At 38.7% G+C, this 19,980-nt stretch overlaps 1 protein-coding gene across 4 annotated transcripts in view; it reads left to right on the top strand.

Annotated features, from left to right (window-relative positions):
- MAP4K3 (mitogen-activated protein kinase kinase kinase kinase 3) overlaps window positions 1-19,444 on the top strand; it is a 65,855-nt gene extending 46,411 nt beyond the window's left edge. For 2 of the 4 annotated variants that reach the window (XM_057385160.1, XM_057385158.1), the window contains 13 exons: window positions 386-427; window positions 663-747; window positions 1,770-1,849; window positions 4,274-4,334; window positions 4,420-4,537; window positions 6,368-6,426; window positions 8,260-8,363; window positions 9,086-9,257; window positions 11,288-11,356; window positions 11,474-11,566; window positions 13,153-13,223; window positions 15,693-15,748; window positions 17,784-19,444. In XM_057385160.1, the coding sequence (XP_057241143.1) occupies window positions 386-427; window positions 663-747; window positions 1,770-1,849; window positions 4,274-4,334; window positions 4,420-4,537; window positions 6,368-6,426; window positions 8,260-8,363; window positions 9,086-9,257; window positions 11,288-11,356; window positions 11,474-11,566; window positions 13,153-13,223; window positions 15,693-15,748; window positions 17,784-17,871 (1,098 nt within the window). In that variant the 3' untranslated portion in view covers window positions 17,872-19,444. The remainder of the gene's footprint in view (window positions 1-385; window positions 428-662; window positions 748-1,769; window positions 1,850-4,273; window positions 4,335-4,419; window positions 4,538-6,367; window positions 6,427-8,259; window positions 8,364-9,085; window positions 9,258-11,287; window positions 11,357-11,473; window positions 11,567-13,152; window positions 13,224-15,692; window positions 15,749-17,783) is intronic. The other 2 variants (XM_057385159.1, XM_057385161.1) reach the window with 2 other exon arrangements.
- Window positions 19,445-19,980: the final 536 nt, after the last annotated feature.

Below are 19,980 nucleotides of genomic sequence, written 5' to 3'. Positions count from 1 at the left end.
TTGGAAGTTTACGTGGAAAATCTGTTTATTCAAAAGCATGTTTGTGGGAGGAGAAACTGATACTGATACAGGAGAGTGAATCCAGCACTGACTGGTAACATTTACTACTATAATGCTGAACAGTTGAGTAATTGTTAGAAAAAATATTGCTTAAACTCTGTGGAAGTGGTTGTGGCATTCTTGCAGGCACCATTGTCATGTGAAAATATTGCACAAGACTATGCAAATATTTAATAAGAAGGTATTGGGGAATTGTAGTAGAGATTTTACTGAAAGAAAATTAAACTGGGTGTTTGTGGTTATGCTGTGGTGTGGGGAGGGAATACACATGCTCAAGCATAGYGTGCATGTGAGTGTAAACATACTTTTCAATTTTATCTTCTAGAAACCAATTAGCAATGGCCTTCCTCCCACACCTAAAGTACATGTGAGTATTGCTGAGTCATGCAGATGCATGTTGGGAGCAGGGTGAGAGAGTGCGGTTTTGGAATGTTCATAGTATTTGGTTTTTTTTACTTTAAAAACCTAATATGACTTAGCAATGCTAACCCAATAGTATGACTCTTAACCTCTTGTTACTACTTGAAGTAAAAATATTCCTATTGGGARTGTAACATTTTCATTTTTCATGTGTGTTTATTTAATGATTTTAATTTCCACAGATGGGTGCTTGCTTTTCAAAGGTTTTCAATGGCTGCCCATTAAAAATTCATTGTGCAACATCTTGGATAAATCCAGATACAAGAGGTACTATATGATTACTGTTTTACCCATTTTGTTGTCTCCTTGGATTTCAAGTGAACTCAGATGAGCTGGACTATTCCTTTTAAAACAAGTGTTCCTTACTAATGCCACTGCTGTCTAAAGTTCTGTTGGTTTTATTAATTAAGATAYATTGGGTGACATTTCTAACTTCGATTAAAAAAAAAAATTGCATGTTGAAGTTTAAAGACACTTCTCATTTAAAGACATTTTAGTYTGAAAGATGACAATCCCTAATTTATTTGTAAGAAAATCTGACTTTTGGAAGTTCTGATTGATTTATTATTCTCTTGATTTTTTTTCCCTAGAGATCTTTCTGGTCCTACAGGATTCTGCAGCTGTATATTTTTGCATAAATTTTAGTACTTTATTATCTAACCTGATAAAAGGGGTAATTGGCAACATTGTACTTGCTTTGTCTGCAATTACAWCTTTTGATTATAAGCTATTGCAGACATACTACTGAGCTCAGCARGAAAATGCTTGGGTGTTTTAGAAACTGGAATTGGGGAAGGAAATCCCCTGGAGCTGACATCATCTCAGTAGGAGGTGTCTGCCTTGTTTGCATGTCTATGTGCAATCGAGGGGTTTGATTATGTTCAATAAGTGAGACACCCACAAACTACTGAGAAAATGTTCCAGTCAATTCTGCTGTAGAAGTACTCCCAAAGAAGGCAGTGGATATTTCACATAACATACAGAASTGTCTAAGTGGGATATGCTGAAATGATTCCTGTGATTTCCTGCTTGCTATCAGATTGGTTTTTAAAAAAAAATTTAATTATTACTCATAAAATAAAAGACTGAGCTTTCCTAATGTCTTAAAACAGCCCAAACCATAAACTTAGGGTTCCTTATCAGGATTAATTTTCCATGCTTTCAAACTCTGTAACTATTACAGTTTGATTTGTTTTCATGTGTGTAAATGTTCTAAATCTTTTTTTTTGTAAAGGTGTACCTACATTCCTGAAATCAGTATTTCTACATTTTTTTGTTTGTGTTTGCAGATCAGTACTTGATATTTGGTGCAGAAGAAGGTATTTACACACTGAACCTCAATGAACTTCATGAAACATCAATGGAGCAGGTATATTTCTGGTTTTAAAAAAAACACACTTTTTTTAGCCACTCATTAATGTTCTATAGTCCTGGTAAAATATTTTTTGCTATATGTATATAGGCACTGGCTACATTGAGAATTATCTTTAAGCTGTTGAGGATACTTTTCAGTCATTCCAGTGTTTTTAGGCTGATCTGTGTTTATGTAGGAGATCTTCATTATCAATRTTTTGAACTTCATCATAGTGCATTGTTCTGCAGTTAAATGATGTGGTGTAAATAGTATGGAATTTTCCTGATGCATTTTGGCTGAAAGTTTCTATTTTCCTTAAAGCTTTGTTACAATGCAGAATTTTTGCAACAAGCTTTGTGTTTCAGCTATGGGGAGGCAAGGAGATCCTTTATTCACTAGAGTCCATTCTTGTGGTCTTGAAAGTTGCTTTGTTGAGACTCAGCTTATTGAATTCCACATAAAGCTCTGTCTTTACAGAGTCTTATAAAAAWATTTTTGAGGGGGTACTGGGGAGGGGAAACTGCCAATTGCAGGCTTTTCTGTATTGTCCAGCTCTTTTGTTACTCCCTGAGAGACTTTGTTTCTTTGCTGCCTTCTCCCTAACTCCCTCACTCCATCAAGATGGAGGAATTTGCAGGGACAGCCTTCAGCTGGAGGCACTGGTGTTACTTCAGCATTGTACAGATCTCAGTTTTGTTGAGAAGAAGGCCTGGCTAGCTTGAACTGAGCTCAGTAACCCATAATCATACTGAGTTACCTGGTTTGAACTTAGCTCAGGTACCCTGTGCTGCTGCATTGCAGTTGTAACACCCACCCTAGAAATACCACTAAAGCAATAATTCTTGTAGGCCAGGTAGACCAAGGCAAGGTTTGGGTGTTTYTTTACTGTTCAGGGTTTGGTTTTTAACTGGCAAGGAAGGAGAAGGGCTGTAATGAAAATCATGTTGTGTGTTGCCCAGTGAGCTTTCAGGGCAATGTTTTAATAAGCACTTAGAGACAAGAAGAAATGCTTGCTACCACAGCCAGTCATGTGTGGAACAAGAGGAATGAGTGACAAGTCAATTAACCTCATAATTTGAAGAATTGCTGTGCCTCAATCCTCAGATCTAAACCTACTGAGTCACAATATGCTCATGCACCTACGGAAGGTCAATCAAACCTGCATGTTGGATTTTGATACAAGCAGGCTGGTAAATTATTACCATAAGTGTTTCTTATGATGTATTTAGGTTTTGAGAAGACTTCAGGAATTGGAGTGCACTTTGTGCTAACCATTTATTGCATTATTATTTATGATAACAGTCATTTAGTCATAACAGGCTTTAATAGCATTTCCAAGTTTTGTGTTTTATGTCATTGTTGACTCTCACTCTGATACAACTGAGAGTAAAAGCAAAAGTAGTGTCCTTGATTATTTTTCTCTGTATTTCACTTCRCCAGTTGACAAAGGAGACATTCATATACATTTCCAGGAGTTAGAATAGCTTCAAGGTTAATATTTTAATCTTTTTGGAGGGGTTGTTTTTTGTTTTCTTTTGTGGGGTTTTTTTTTTTTTTAAGAGCAGAACAGTTGTTTCCCTGAGTGGTCTATCTAGCCAAATAATCTATTTCCTAAAGTGACAGTGGGAAATGCCAGTGAGCTTGGTCATTGTCTATTCTCCTTTGACTCCACTACAGTCATTAAATCAGGGATGTTGGAGCATCCCTGCCTATTTTTGTGTCCATTTTTGGACCTGTTGCACATGAGTGAGTCTAATCCTGTTTGTGTTGTTGATCCTTTCCACCTCCATGACATCTTGTGCCAGTAAGTTCCAAAAGTTAGATGAGAGGAGGGGAAAAAGTAGTTGTTGTTTGTTTGGGCTTTTTAAAGGGATGTCTCATTGCTTTCACCCCCATCTTTTTAGGAATTGTATGATTTGACAAAAAGCAGCTCTGCCTTGACCATTTGTTGATACTTAAGAGAAGTGTGTGGTCATGCAGGAGGAGAATCCCTTTAAAATGCCAATTTTAATTGTTTCAAGAGATTTGGACTGTCACGGGCTGTAGAATGGCTGTGGTTTCTTGACCATGCTTGGTTCACTGAAGTTATGTTATTGAGCTTTTTTTGGAAGGAGAAAATTGGGTGGTTTTTAAAATTTTTGGAAAASGGTTGATCTTTATAATGAAATCTTGTGGAATATAATGTATTTGATGACATGAGTACAAAACGTGCTAATTGCCTAGATGTTAATACATATGCWAAATATAGTTGGTGTGCCTAAGATTTACTTTGAATTAACTCTGGAATCTGGGTAAACATTGCTTGGCTTACACTTATTTCTGCTGCAAAAATTAAGTCAATACTARTTTTGTCCTGTTATCTATGCATATATTAATTGATGAAGGTCTCACRTATATCAAATTGAATACTGCTTTTTTCTTTTTCCTCCCATTTATCAGCTATTTCCTCGAAGATGTACCTGGTTATATGTCATGAACAATTGTTTGTTGTCAATATCTGGTAAGTTACTGTGCTATCTTTGAGTGGTAGTGCCGGTAAACACTTGGTTTCGTATTTGAAGTGTGGTTTGTTTTCTAATTGCCAGGTAAAGCTTCTCAGCTTTATTCCCATAATCTACCAGGACTCTTTGATTATGCAAGGCAAATGCAAAAGTTACCTGTTGCTATTCCAGCACATAAACTCCCTGACCGAATACTTCCCAGGTAAATACACATCATGGGATATATCAGAATATCTTAATTCTGGGAGTTCAGGAGATGCTTGGGAAGCTCTGGGAACACCAATTGATGGGGGGCTCTGTTCACAGATTGCAATGAGTAACTCATGTGTGCATTAATCAGAGGGTTGAGCCCTGCATTGGCGTGGATCAAGATGTGATCTCTTATTAGAGAAATGGATTTTGGTGCACCTTTTGGTTATGAAACCTCTTGTTTCTGGGTGTAGCTCTTTTCAGGTATAGTCTAGTAGGGTAAATCCAGCTTGTAGTGGATTCTAAAACAAAATCTCTGGCCGTGCCTCTCCTGGCTGCTGCAAAAATTAACCCTGTCCTGGATGGAACCAGGACACTGCCAAACCACCCTTAGCAGCCCATTTAAATCCCAAGAGAAGAAGGTAGTAACACTAATCTAGTTTGCAGGAAAATCATTGATTCTTAAAGYGCATAGTGAGACACTGGTTCTTCTAATATAATAAGATTTCTGGTAGGAAATTGTGTTCTAGAAAATTTGATTCTCTGCTACCTTTAGTTCTATTAACAGCCTATTAACATTTAACTCTTGGGTTCAGGAAAGGATTCTTGTTCAGTTATCTGCAAACATAATGGTGCAACACTTGTCTGAGAATTGTGTTCTTCCTAGAGAGGAAATTCTAAATGACTAAAAGATAATTTGTGCTTTGAATTGTTGTCTTCTKTGTACCTGCACTATTGTTCTGCTCCCTTCTCTTCCAAATTTGACTTTGGTGGGTGACTTTGGCATCAGGCTGAATCAGCAGTGCACTGATAACTGTATTTACTATGAAGATCACGTTAGGAAAATTGTATGAGATTCAGCCTGGAAAGGCACCTCACCTAAACTACAGAGGACTCAGAAAATTTCTTGTCCAGTCATGTCAGTTCCCAAGAAAAATGCAGCACAACCTGAATGTGAGTGCCAAGTCAGTCATTCAGAGGCAGGAGAGATTAATTTAAATAATCTGTTTCGCTGTTTTACCTCTTGTTGTAGGGYGTCAGAGTAGTAACATTTAGCCAGGCCAAAAACATGCATTTGAAGTATGTAGGAGAACATAATTCTTTTTTTTTCTACCAGACCATAAAGTACATTCTTAAACAAGTTCCTGGATACTATGATGATGCGTACTACAAGAAAAATGTTAAAAGCAGTTTTCAGTAGAGAAAAGACAAAGGAGAATTGAATTTGAAGTAATTTGTGAGATTTGTATATTCATTTGCAAAATGTTCTAACCTCAATTGATACTTGGTAGGCAAACATTCAGTCACAGAAAATGTCTGTGATAAATCTCCTTTCCACTTCTTTCCCTAGAGTGTCCTTGAGCAATTAATTTCAAACCTTCCATGACTTGTTCCAACAAAAATTTGTTACCAGTCCTCAGTTTTTGTGCTGTTCAGTCCTTTTGCATTTTCAGTCACTTCTGGACAGCTCCATTTAAAATGTTACACAATTGTTTTCCCAATTTGTAACTTGGAGTTCAGCATCTGTCTATCAATCCACTTATTCCCATCTTTTCTACAACATTAAATCAGTTATTTTTTAATTGTCAAGACTACTGTGGCCAGCCTCTACTGCCTGTTATCTTCTAGTCTGTGTAGAAACTCAGATTCCCATTGCCAGAAAAAATCATTTTGGCCTATCTGACAAATTTTCAAATAGTTGTTTTTAATATTTCATGTGAAATATACGAACATATTTTTAGTTTTTTGGTGGGGCTGATATTTTTCTATCAGTGGCTGTCTAAAAAGCAAGTTCACTCCACTGTTTTAGTTGATCAGTAATTTTGTGTTTTATCTCTTGTAGGAAGTTTGCGGTATCTACAAAAATTCCTGACACTAAATGGTGTCAAAAGTGTTGTGTTGGTAAGTAGAGGTCTGGAAAATAAATGTGAAGAAGCAGCACAAATGGTGGCAATATTAAGATTACTGAGTGATGTTTAGGAGGTAGAGGGAGAAGAGACTTTTGTYGTTATGCAGTGAGTTCATTCAGGTTAGTCCTTGTGTTTAAGCAGTGAAAAGTTTCCTGTTTAGCTCTTTGTATTTAAAGACAATTTACAAGAAATGCAGAGAAGCAGAAAGATGTCAAAACTTAAACCAATCCTCAATAACCATGGATGGAGGAATTTAAAGAAGTTACCATCAGGATTAAACCATTTGACTATGTAGAAGACATTTCAGTTATCAGTATTGGATGATAAAAAACTAGGAGTATTTTCAATTCTTTTAGGACAATGTTGTCTCTGAAGCCTTTGTAATGTGTTCAATAATGTGCCAGCTGCCAAAGTCTCAAAGCTGCACTGTGTTAAGGCATGTTTTAAAGGTGGGGGGACAGCTAAAATCTGAAAAAAAACAAACCACTGAGTGTTAATGAATGCTGCAGGGAACATCCACAGGGATGGAGTGACAGGAGACAGAGGATGTAAAAACTCACACTTTCTGACACAAAAATTAATTTGGAAGTCTGAACATTTCTAGATTTCTGTTCATGAAACGAGAAGCCTTGTGGCATTCTCCTCTGTGATTTCTGTCCTGCCAGGCACAAAATTGAGCAAGGGTGCTGTGGTACTTGATGTTTTGAGGTGGAGTCATGACTTTTAGAGATAGCTGAGCCTCCTAATCCTGGAGTTTTTTGTGCATGATAGGTGTAAGTGATAATTTGTGAACACAGCAAGGGTGGCCATAAGAGCCTTACTTTTGGTGGCCTGAGCCTCCATTCCTGCTGGCACATAAATCTGCTTTCAGCCTCAGGGCAGCAGGAGTGCCACAGGAGGCAGAAAAAGACGAGAAATTCTGGTCTTCTTTCTGCACCTTAAAGGTGTTGGTGATTGTTTTGAGGTTTCTGCTGCTGAGTTCAGCCTTCCTCAGKGTCACGCCAAGCGTTATTTGCTGCACTTTGCAGTCAGTGTGCCTGATGCTGAGTGTGAACATGGGTTGATGAAACAAACCACTGATATTTAAGGTGCCAAGGGATTGCTGACAAGTTTCTGTGGCAATAAGGTGRCATGAGCATATTTCATTTATTTGGATAGTGCTGGATTGTAGAAGCTTGTTATCTGTGGTGTTAATTGCCTGATGGTCCACAGTAACTTCACTGCACAGTAAAATCTGGGCTTTGGATGTATTTGTACAAAGTACAAAATAACATTTGTTTGTCTTAAAGGATGTGTTGGCAGTGCGTAAGGAGGGAAATTTTGTCAGTATTGTAAAACTGAAGTTGTGAAACTTCAGATTTCACAGGGCCCAATTTTGCAACTTTATTGTTCTGCCAGTTTTTAATTGAGTTCTGACAATGGAAGAGCAGCACTTCCTGCTTTTCTATTGTTCTTCAGTTTCAGTTGGATTTCCTGATGATCTAGAAATGTTCCTCAGAAATACAGAGCTCCTGGATTTCAGAYTCCCTGTGACAGTGCATGAAAGGCAGCTGAGCTGTTGTTCACTGCCTGCTGGATAACTGTGTCATAAAAAAGCCATTCTTCAACAGCTGCTTATGGTGATTTTGAAATAGCTTAGGCAGATCAACACAGTAGATCCAAGACACTCCAAATGTGTATCCAATCAGCTGTTTTTTAAATATATAAAATATTAGAGTGGGGGTGATGAGAATTTTCAAGAAGTGTATGGATTCTTCCATAGTTGGAAATTGTTCATAATTTTTATGTGCTTAGTACACTAATACTCTCTATCCTTTTTTGGCAGTGAGAAATCCCTACACAGGCCACAAGTACCTTTGTGGAGCACTACAGTCTAGCATTGTTTTGTTAGAATGGGTTGAACCAATGCAAAAATTTATGTTAATCAAGGTAAAATTACAATTACTCTCATGTTCACTTTATCTTGTAATGACTTATTGAGAATAAGTGTTAGCCATTTCTTCATTTAGTAGACTTTTCTCTTGATTTGTGTTATRTTACATTGAAAAAAACTTCAAAATSTGTYATATATTAAGTGACTCAAAATTTAAGAGAATATTCATGTTTTTGGAGWGCACTTCAATTAGAGAACCAAGCCCTTCTCCATAAACACTGCCCTTAAGATGCACAGTAGAAAACTGAGGCTGGCAGGCTGAGACATGGGTTAAAGGGTGAGAAGGTATCCACTTACTGACTCTGAGGTGCCCAGAAATTATTTTTATCTCCCCATCTGACATCACCTGAAGAGGCAGAGCCAGGCTGGGCTCATGTTTGTAAAAAGGCAGCTGCTATAACTCAATCAACCCTTGGAAAAGAAGGGTTAGAGGCTCAATAACCAGGGAGAGCAGTGATGAGCACTCTTGTTATCTGTGGGCACCTGCATAGGACACACATGATAAAAGGGACATGATTCTATTTTAACTGAGTTGGCATGAGATGCTCTAAACTTCTTAACTCAGGCCTTTCATGTTTATCAATTCTTGTTATCTGAAGAAGTAAACATAACATTAGAAAATGTATGGCATAAAATTTACCATACAGTTTGAATATCTAATAGCAACTCAGGCTACATTTATTTCCCTTCTAATAYCTGTTTTTGCTTATTTATCTAGCACATAGATTTTCCTGTACCTTGTCCACTGAGATTGTTTGAAATGCTGGTAGTACCCGAGCAGGAATTCCCTTTAGTTTGTGTTGGTGTCAGTAGAGGAAGAGACTTCAACCAGGTGGTGAAGTTTGAGACTGTCAACCCAAATTCTACCTCTTCGTGGTTTACAGAAACAGGTTTGTGTGCTGTTGTCACTGCATTCAGAAATGTTCTTTGCTCTTCTGTTGTAGCTGAAGCACTAAAAGGTAGGCTTCTCTGAAAATCATTGAGGCTGAGCAATAATTGTAAATTCTCTATTTAAAAGGGTATCTGGTTGAACCTGCTTTGCACATGCACTTCATTTGGATGTTTCTATGTGTTGAACTGATTGGATTCCTTGAGATTTTTGGTAGAGGAGAAGATGGAGTTATGGTTTCTTGCATTTCCATAAGTTTTTATTACCTTCTGTACTGTTTTGTGCTGTACTCTGCCACCGTGACTAGTAAAAATGCATTCTGAGCGATTCCTTTTGACATATCTGGAAGGTGTGGTTTGGGTCTCCTGCAGTGTRCCACTATGGTCAGAAATGGTGTTATCAGCCTCCTGCTGAGATGGAGAATTCTTCTGGTGTTTATGGAGAGCAAAATGGGATAGGACCACTGGTGGCAGGAAACCAAGTACCATCCCATCACCAGTGTGGGCACCATCTGAGCAGCAGCAGAAATTCTCTCAARGAAGTGTGCTAAGAATTACTTTTTTAGATTTACACCCATGCCCTCTAAATCTAACTGCAGTAGGACCCATCCCTAGTCACAGCTTGCAGGTTTAGAAGCAGTAAATAGCTTTATTTTTGCCAGGCATGGATCCCTTGTTGATTCATTATTAATTMATACACAGCTCTGTGCTGGCACATGCACGAGTCCAGCTGAGTGTGTGCTGTGGAATTCTTGAAGAATAACAGTTTCCACCAGGTAGATACCCACTGACCTTCYTGCTGCTGGAAAGTGCATCAGATTTTGACACAGTTTAAAGCATAGTTACAATCTCCAAAGTGAGCAGTGGGTGGTAAATTGCCACACTTACCTACTTGAGACAATGCATTTTATTTTCACTCCTACCTGTGACTGTGTGACTTTATAGTAAAGTCCATAAAAGTGGCACACTGAAAATCCTGTTGCCATTTCTCTCTCAATATTGTCTGCCTTGGTGCATAAACACCAGAGTACTAATCCCTTCTCAGTTCTTTTTTTTAATGTGTAAAATTTAGCATTGTGTTATGCCTTCTACACTTTATTAATTTCCTTGAATTACTTGTSTGTTCTCATGTTGTGTCTRTGTTGTTGTTYTCTCCTATTTTTGTAGCTCCACTTTAAAACCCTTTTGTTCTATTGGGTTTTTCCTGTCCCCTGCTGGCAGGAGAGTGATGATGCAATGAAACAGATTTTTATTTTTTATAATTTTAACCAGARGCTGYKTTTGTATTTTAGGTAACATGTTCTRATTTYTCRTGACTAATGGATTTATTGAGTTTCTCTTTCATATATGAAAGATGCTTACAGAATCTGGCAGTAATGTTGAATTAGTATGAGCTGCTGTGTGTGTTATTTTAATGTTAACAAACAAACGGACCAAAACTGCATTTCTCTTCGGAGTTGATGTGTCCGCTAATCACTTGTGGGTCAAATCTCCATTTTGCTGTGATGGAGATTGCTGCAGCTGTAACCCAGAAGAGAAGAAAATAATCCTTTTTTGAGGGTTTGGAGAAGGAAATAAACCCCTATTTTTGGAACAGCTGGGGTTGGAATGTCTGCAAATAGCAGCAAGAATTAAGTATAAAGTATAAGTCCCTATCAGGATTTAGAAATAAAGGCAGAAGAAAAGTGCAGTGAAACAGCACAGTGTGAATCTGCCTTTTTGCAACAGCAATGTGCAATTACACCAACAGAGAATAAAGGGAGAACAATGTACCTGTGAGTTTGCTTTTGTAGCATGGCTCAGAAAAGGCTGGATTAAATCCATGCTTTAATATTATGGGTGCAGTTTTCCTGTCACAGCCAATATGTTGGATAAGTGGACATGCCTCTAAGAGAAGAGAAACATCATTGGTAAGATGATGATTTTAGGTAGATAAAACACACTAACTCATCAAAATGTTTCAATCTCTAGTACTTCCATTTCAAATTTCATGCTAATTTTGTTATGGACTAACACTGTCATTTTTTTATAGACACTACAGAGACGAGTGTTGTCCATGTAACACAGCTGGAGAGAGATACCATTTTGGTGTGTTTGGACTGTAAGTTTAATATCAACTAAATATGTATGTATGCATATGCATGCATACTGCCTGTCTTCAAATTATGTTCTSCATTGAAGGTAATTCTTGGTTAACATGTCCTTATTTATTGTCTAGGCTGCATAAAAATYGTGAATCTGCAAGGCAGGTTAAAATCCAGCCGCAAACTCTCATCAGAGCTCACATTTGACTTCCAGATTGAATCAATAGGTGAGTTGGGTTTCATTATTGAACATTCTTGTAGAGGGGAGAACTGGGCAGTCACCAACTGTRTGAAATTTAACAAGAGCAAGTGGTAAATTCTGCACCAGGGGTGAGGTAGGCCTGGGTTGTGCATACAAATTGGGRATGAGAGGCTGGAGAGCAGCTCTGTGGAAGGAGATTCTGGAGGTTTGGATTTGACAGCAAGATGAAGATGTCAACAGTGTGCCCTGGCAGCCAAAAAGTGGTGACCAGCAGTAAGGACATGGAAATTATATGAAGTTGCATATGGGAACATTCAGGTTGGATATTAGGAAAATGCATTTTACTGAGAGGGCGATCAATCACTACACCCAGCTCCCCAGAGAAGTGATTGCTGGACCAAGCCTGTCAGAGCTCAAACAGCATCTGGATGATGCTCTTAGTGATCCTTACRGGCCCCTYCCAGCTTGAGATGTTCCATGATTAACTTGTTCAGTGCTACAGTAAAGAGTCAGGTTTGCTAYCTGTCTGGCCTTTGGCATTTCAAACATTGGCTCACTCAATTTATGTGAGAAGACTCAGTGAAAGGTTTAGCATGTGCTTTCCTAGGAGCAGTTGGAGTGGAGTAACAATCCTGGAGTCTTACTTGATTAGGCTAAATGTCTTGGGAGTATGATGGAGACTTGTAGCCWCTAAAGGAATACCTTACCACAACCTACATAAACTGTGTGAATCACCCATGCCTAACTCATTTTGCATGTATGTTTATGCAGTCCATTTTTATAAAGCAGCTCAAAGACTAAATTATATGCTATGTCACAGGTTACATAAATTTTGTCTCCTTGTGTAGAACTGAATGGATTAGATTTGTGAAGCAGAAAGAATACATTATTTTGGCAATTCTCCAGTGGTTTCTTACCTGGATTCCAAAATATTCTGTTGAAAGAGGGGTAGGAGGGATGTGAGCACAGATGGAGGGTAGCACCAAAAGAGGARGAACAGTGGGATCTGAAATGGTCAGGAGWTGCAGAGAGTTTAATTCTGASGAGAAGYTCTGAAGCTTCAGGCYYTTCAAAYRTAACCTSCCAGAGAAGAGGACACAAAAACATYGCCACTGAAAATACTTYAATGGCTCTTGATGGYTGGGAATGGKGGAAGGAAGRATTCAATGTACTTAAAGCTTCTCACTTTGGGACCTCTTCATGTACTGTAATCCTCACCCTGCTTGTCACAAATGAACTTCCAGTGGCCTGTTCTGTCCTGGCAGTGTCTCCAAAGACACTTTCTGTTTTAACCTTCTGCTAAAATTCCATATATATTTTCTACAACTATTTAAGGGGTTTCCTGTTCAAAGAAAACAAGACGTTTAGGACCAGACATTTAGAACATTTTCTGGTTAGGTRGAAATATTTTTAAACCCTGCTCATTAAGCAAATAAATACATAAATGCAGCTACTTTTGAGGCAGGTTCARAGATTCATGGGGGATCTTCTGCAGTCTGAGTGGGTGGATGTGATACAATAGAACATACATGTACAGATTTCAAAATTGCAGAGTTAATTGAAGAGTTGACTTTATGCCCCAAAACTGATTCCAGTGTTCTTTCCTACCAGTCTGTCTACAAGACAGTGTGTTAGCATTCTGGAAACACGGCATGCAAGGAAGGAGTTTTAGATCAAATGAGGTGAGTGCCACATTTTGCTTCAAATTCTGGCTTTCAATGTAAACYACATAGAGGAAAAATGTACAGGGCTGTTGTCTGAAAAGAGTAAGGCATTTTAGTAAACTCCTAGGCTAGACCTAGAAGCTGGAGTCTTGTTCTAAGCTTGTTTCATAATTTATGAAGCATTAGTGGAGCTGTACAAGAACCCCATCACATCTAACATGCAAAGCAGAAACAAGAGACTGGACCAGGATGCCAAGAAAATATCCAAGCCTAAATCCTGGTAACGTCAATCTTTGCCTTAAATTGCTTTGAAGACCACTCTCAGTCCCTTAGCCTCTCATACATGGATGCAAAAATTTGGGCTTTGCCAGTGGTTCCACTGCTAAGCTTTAGCTTTTTGTCCGTGTCAAATGTCTGATGTTTTTTAATCTCTCCCATGTTCTCTTGACTTACAAATACTTGAAAGAATTGTCCAGCTTTCACAAGAAGTTTTTCCATCTTTAGGACAAAAATACCAGATTGAACTAAACGTGGTTTGTTTGGTTTTTTTCCTAAAATCTCCTTATAGTCCCTTTTTTAGCCAGTTTGATGTGATTTTTAGATAGAGTTAAACTATTGTAACTACCTTCCCAAAGTAAGTTTTGTTTTTTTTTTTCTTGCTGCAAACCTTGTGTACCTGTTACAGAAAATGCTGTACTATGTAGGATTTTTATGAGTCTTTTAATTTGGTTAATGATGAGTGTTTACAAACGTCACCAGTTGTTTCATCAGTGTTTCATTGGCTGAGAAATTGAGCTCATTATGACTAATTGTATTTTAAGGTACACTAAATCACACCATGCCAGGCTTAGATATTCCACATTGTTCCACCACTACATGGACTTGCACAGAGCCCCAGTTGACCCAGTCTGTGCTACCAGTGAGCCTGCTCTGTATGAACCAAAGACTAGATTCAGGCTGCTTCTTATTTCCAAGGGTGCAAATGTTTCTTGTGGCATTTGTGCCACATTGGTAGCTCTGCTCCAGCTGGGAGAGGCCACRCCCCAGGGTGCTGCAGCCCAAAAGGATGCATTTTGTTGTTCATGTAAAGCATCATAGACACTGGCTTGCTTTGTTGCTGCAAGCCAAAGCCAGAACCTAAATGAAGAACTGAAAGCAGAACTGGGCCGTTGACAGAAAGCAGCCACTGAAAACTTTTTCTCTGTAGAACATGTTTAGGATGAGCTTTTGGGCCTTTTAAAATTCTTTATCTGCCCTGGCTGTCCTGCTAGCTGCAGCTGTTGAAAAAACTAAATCTGTTTTCTTCTGTAATATGAAACACCTTCAGTGCCAGGCTCAGCTCTTCACCATATTTGTTACTTCTGGGGAATTTTGTACTACTTAGTGTGTAGGAAGTGGTTGCATGGGACAAAAAGCTGACTGATTTAATTTTGCAGCATTTCTTTTATTTGAAGACATTATTGGTTCAGATTYCCTATTCTAATACAGTTGGCCTAATTGGGGAGGATTTGAGCTGCTTGCAAAGCTGTTTCCTTCCACAACTGTGACCTTCCACAGCAGTTTGATYGAGTGTGAAAAATGAAACAGGGAACTGTGAATTCTGACACAAGAAGCTCAAAATTTGGGCAAAGATTGTACAACTCAACCTCACAGAAAACAGAAATTTTCTTAGAAAAGTGAAGAACTTCATTGCTGTGAATTAAAATTCTGTTGCAAGTTCTCTGCACCAGAAGTGAATTCACTAAGCAGAAATAGTAGGGTCTGAGAAAGGAGAGAAGAATCTCTGCTTACCTCAAGGGTGTGAAATTTGGCTGTGTAGAAAAGGAGCTCTGTAAACAGTGCTGCCTGTTTACCAAGTGACTAAATACCCTTTGGAGAATGCCCTGGGCTTTGGTTGACTTTATTGATGAATATGATGGGGKTTTTGGGTGCTTTGATATTCATGTGATCATAAAGATGTATCACACAAGTGCAGTTCACCCTCAGAACACAAAGTTCTGCAGGCATTTACCTGAAATATCAAAAGACTAAGTTTTCTTTTTGCAATGGACCAAAATACCACAAATTYCTGTTTCTCTGCTAAGGTTTTCAGAATATGAACTTAGTGCCTTCTTACTATAATTCAGCATTTCAAAAAAGTATGTGTTATGTGTGGTTTACCTCACCCATTTTTGGATATCCACACCAGAGTGATGCTGATTGTACCCTATCTCTTTCAGTCACGGCTGTAAAGAGAATTGCACTGGTAACTCAGGTACCATGCTGAACCCTGCTGTTGTGCTTGCAGTTGCTACCAATGTAATGTGGGAGTAATTACAGAAAACTTCTATATCTTATTTTAAAATGACRGTTGCATTGAATTCTCTATCAGATTTAAATAAGCAGTCAGTTGGTAACATCACAGTCAATCATTTTCTCTTGACTGATGTTAAAAACAAAATGATCAYTTGTTCTTTTAACATGTAAATATTTCTTTTTATTGTCTAGATCACACAAGAAATTTCYGATAACACAAGGATATTCAGGCTTYTGGGCTCTGACAGGTAAGAAGAGAAGTCAACATGACATACTAAAATAGAAGATKGATGTGGGTCCTCCTACCTTGTAAAAGTTCTTTTTGCTTGTTTCTTGCAGTTTTTTTGCCATCTTAGACATTTCTTTGTGTACATGTCTAACTTTCAGTCCTTCACTTTTCTTTCTCTTTCTTAGAAATCTTCTAAAAATGTTTGTGGGCTTTTAGAAGTACTCAGCCATGTAAGAAGCTTTTACTTGGCTGCAGTYACAGTCTCCAGGAGTGTTCTCCTTTTTGTACTGTAATTCTTTAATTTTGTGAAATCTTTACTTTCAGAGCTCTGYTGCAGCAGCTCAACAAGATCTGCTTCTGGAGACAAATCCAAAAACTACTTGAAAAAATTTAAATATCTCATTTTCACCCCAGACAGGAAGTCTACCAGTTGTTCTCCCAACATGACAGCTCAGGTCTTGTAAGAGCTCTTGAGAACTCCCAGTGTAGCTGTTTTTTGGTGTCTGCTCTCAGGGCTGACACCCTGTYTGTGTGACCCACCAGATACCAGCCTGCTGAAGTCAGTAACTGCTGTTTTAGGAGAGTCACTGACTTCCTCAACTTTCTCTGCCCCGTTGTCGAACTTTGTGCTTCTGTAAGAGCCACAGAAGCAGCAGCTGTTTTGTCTTCAGGGGAGGGCATGCTGACGTGACAGTTTCACCAGTAATGAATTCACAAGAACTGCAAAGATTTGCTTTAACTTTTCTTTTGAAAATTTCCTCTGTCTTATACTCCTTGCAGTGAACTCATGAGGCATCTTAGAATGACTTTGCAAAAAWTTGCCTTGTGAAAATGTCCTCTTCCCCAAATATGGTCCCATCTATTTCTGGCTTGCTCTGATAGTTTCTCAAGTCTAAGACAACATTCAAAGAGTTTGCACTGCAATAAACATTAATTCAAATTTCTTCATATACCCTTTTTCTTGCAGCTCTGTCATGTTTTGTGCTTGAGCTGTGAAGGCTCTTTCCAGTAACACAAGTCCTTTCCTAGGCAGTTCATAGGAGCTGGTGTTCTAAGAAGCCAAAAACCTGATGTCACTAATAAAAGCTTGTGTGTTGCTTTCTCCTCATGAGCAGGGAATTGTCTCTTGGCACGGGGTGTCATTCCCTTTGTGGAGCACATTGAGCAGAGGTCAGGTTTTCTGAGCCACAGTTTTGCAGCAAGCAACTTTCCTGTCTGAATGCACAAGAGGTGGATTTGAGTTTCAGATGTTTGTGGAGGAGAATTCAATCATGAGTATCCTGGTCCATTTAGCAGTTTCTTGCCTGATTAAAGGATCTTAAATAGTTTGTGAAACAAAATTGTGACTGCTAATTCCTCTCCTTTGAAGAGAAAGGTGTGATCTAGGATGTCCCTTATGGTCCTTTGCATTTGTAGGTCCAGCTAACCCAGTCTCTTGTCTCCAATGCTGGCCAAAAGTGGGTGGCAAGAAAAAAAGAAGAAAATATTCTTCACGTGGCAGTTCTTTCCTTGAGTATTCTCTTGGCCTGAAAATTTTTGTTTCTGKGACTTTCAGAGCTGGAGAAAGTTTCTGTGGATTAGGTTACATGGGCTCAGGGATTAACTAGAAATGCTTATAGGAGAGTCAGCTTTGTTCACCTGTCATTCCAGTGGCAAGAGGCCAGAACTGGAGCCTGATGAATGGGTTAGCTTTGCAAAGCTCCAGAAAAGCACAGGCCCAGTAGGGGAGTGATGCACCCTTTTCAGAAGCCCTCACTRAAAGGATGAGAGGCAAAGGGATATATTGCAGCAAGAGAAATTCTAGCTGGAGAAAAGAGGGGTAAACTGGGTGTGGATGATTCAACACTGTAGTGGGAGATGCTTGGAGATTTTGTCTGAATTGAACCATGAGGTAGCTTGGAGRTTGGCATTGATTTTAGAAGCTTTTGGACTAAAGGCATCCATGCAAAGAGAAATGACAGATGGATCCTAGGAAAGAGTATTTCATTATATCCAGGGTTGTTTTTAAATAARGGATCACTTGACACCGTGTTTTTTTTTAATTTCCATTTTAGGGTGGTGGTGCTGGAGAGCCGGCCGACGGACAACCCGACAGCCAACAGCAACCTGTACATCCTGGCAGGGCACGAGAACAGTTACTGAGGACAGCACGTGGCAGGCAGCTCACTGTGAGGAGAACACTCCTGCTGCAGCAGCACTCGTGACTGGCTGGAATTGCACAAAAGCTGCAGTAACCCCACTTCAGTTACTTTATAATTTATTGTGGCATGAGAGGAAGACGAGAATTGTTTGTGGTATGGACACAGAAGCATTATAATACCACAGAAGTGCTTAATTTACTGTTATGTAATCTTTGTACATATGCAGTATTTTTCAGTGAAACTTCTTGCTGAAGCCCTACACTGACTTTCTGTAGATAGAGGTCCTCCTGTTAAGTACAAGTGTCTTACCTGTACAGATGTAAAAGTCACTGAGGATGCAAAAATTAAATCGGGGTACTATTATAAGGACGTCTCATGTGTTTATTATAAAGTGGGATTCTCGCAACAAATATAGTACATTTAGCGACACTATTGTATTTTATTATATGTAATTTACTAATACAAATAAATATTAACTTTTAGAAATTGTAACCAAGGCTGTAATCAGATTACAATCTTGTTTTAATTTCGATACAACACACTGGTGTTCATGTTTGCACAATGTATTGAGATGTGATGTATTTAGTCACAAAGGTAAGCTGTGACTTTGTGGATATGACTTGGGCTTCAAAGTTCCTTTTTTTTCGTTTATTTGGGTAGATTCCTTTGTGAAACAAACCAGTTAAACACCTGTATTTTTATATTTAATGAAAACTTTCCTTATGATTACTTCTCTATGCTTGAAAACAATACCTTATGGATGGGTGTCAGTCCCAGACTAGTGGTACCTGGCTGTAATTCTGCAATAGGTGTTTGAATTATTAGTGTATACAATGATAAAAAGTAGTTATTACTGTTTGTCCTACTAAATAGTTTCATATCATGATGAAAAGGAGCAACATTCCACATTGTGGAAATGGCTCAGAGATGTTGCCATTTTGACTATTTTTTTTTTTGGCCTTATAACCATTTTCACACTTTTCTTGATTTTAGGATGTTAACACATGGCCAAAATTTAGTTACTACCTCATTGAAACAATACAATGGTTACTACGCATCACGGGAACTTAGTTTTGATCAGAAGTATTTTTGATTGCTATTTTCCAATGGAGTGTGTAAATGCCAAGTTTTAAGCAAAATGCACACATTTGACTCCTTTTTTTGTATATGTTCTTTATATTTTATTGTGATAATATACACTAAAACCAAACTAAATTAAAAGTGATTTATGGCCTGCATTATTGTTGTGATTGGTAATGCTTTGAAATATGTTCCCTAATGTATATAATGTAAAATAAATTTTTTTAACATGTTGTTGTACAATTAGATTATCACCTGCACTGATTTTCCACCTAAGACTAAAATGGAACATATGAGTTTTCTGCTATTAAATGGTTGTGCCAAACACAGAAGCTGGGCGTCTCTGAATATATRAACAGAGCTTGCTGGAGCTCCACTCACTTTGGGTCAGCATCAATGCCATTTGGGCAGTGGATATGTGGATTTGAGCTAAGCCTTTCCAAATTCCAGCTTCTTTGGTTTCTTCCTTCCATTGCCCGCTTTTCCACCTCTGTTGATTGCAATACTGATTTTTTTTTTGTTTCAACAGATTTATTTTTTCTGCCTGTGGGCCTCAACCTCCCCCAATCCTGGCTGTTCCTCATCCTGAGCCTCCGCTCACCCTGCAGGAGAGGTGGTGGCATGAGCCCTGCTGCTGAGCAGCTGAATTCTCAGAAAAGTAGAGAAGTTGTGCGTGTTTCACAGCACCCTTGTGAAATCCCCAGGGGGGTTTCCATCCTGCCTCCCGTGTTCCTCACTTGGACGTGCAGAAAGTGCTCAGTTTTACCCAAGTGCAGTGCAGATGATGTGCTGTGAACATGCTTCCTCCTGAGGGGTTCTGCAGCTGCTGGGGCCAAGTTTCTCAGGTCATTGTTGAATTACAGGCACCAGAAATAAAGGGCTGTTGGTTTTTACTCTGGTTGGGAATTTTTGGTACGAGCATGAATGCAGGGATGCAGCYGGAAAAGGACATTAAAATTTAAAAAATTAAAGAGGAGAGGGCAGTGACATGTGGAGAGAAAGGGAGCRTTGTGCTAGGCAGGCATATGTC

This window comes from Malurus melanocephalus, unplaced genomic scaffold (genome assembly GCF_030028575.1).
Source record: "Malurus melanocephalus ecotype Western Australia unplaced genomic scaffold, MMel_1.1 scaffold_796, whole genome shotgun sequence".
In the NCBI taxonomy this organism is placed as follows: domain Eukaryota; kingdom Metazoa; phylum Chordata; class Aves; order Passeriformes; family Maluridae; genus Malurus; species Malurus melanocephalus.
The sequence above is the reverse complement of the archived record's forward strand: the minus strand, read 5'-3'. Positions and strand labels throughout refer to the sequence as shown.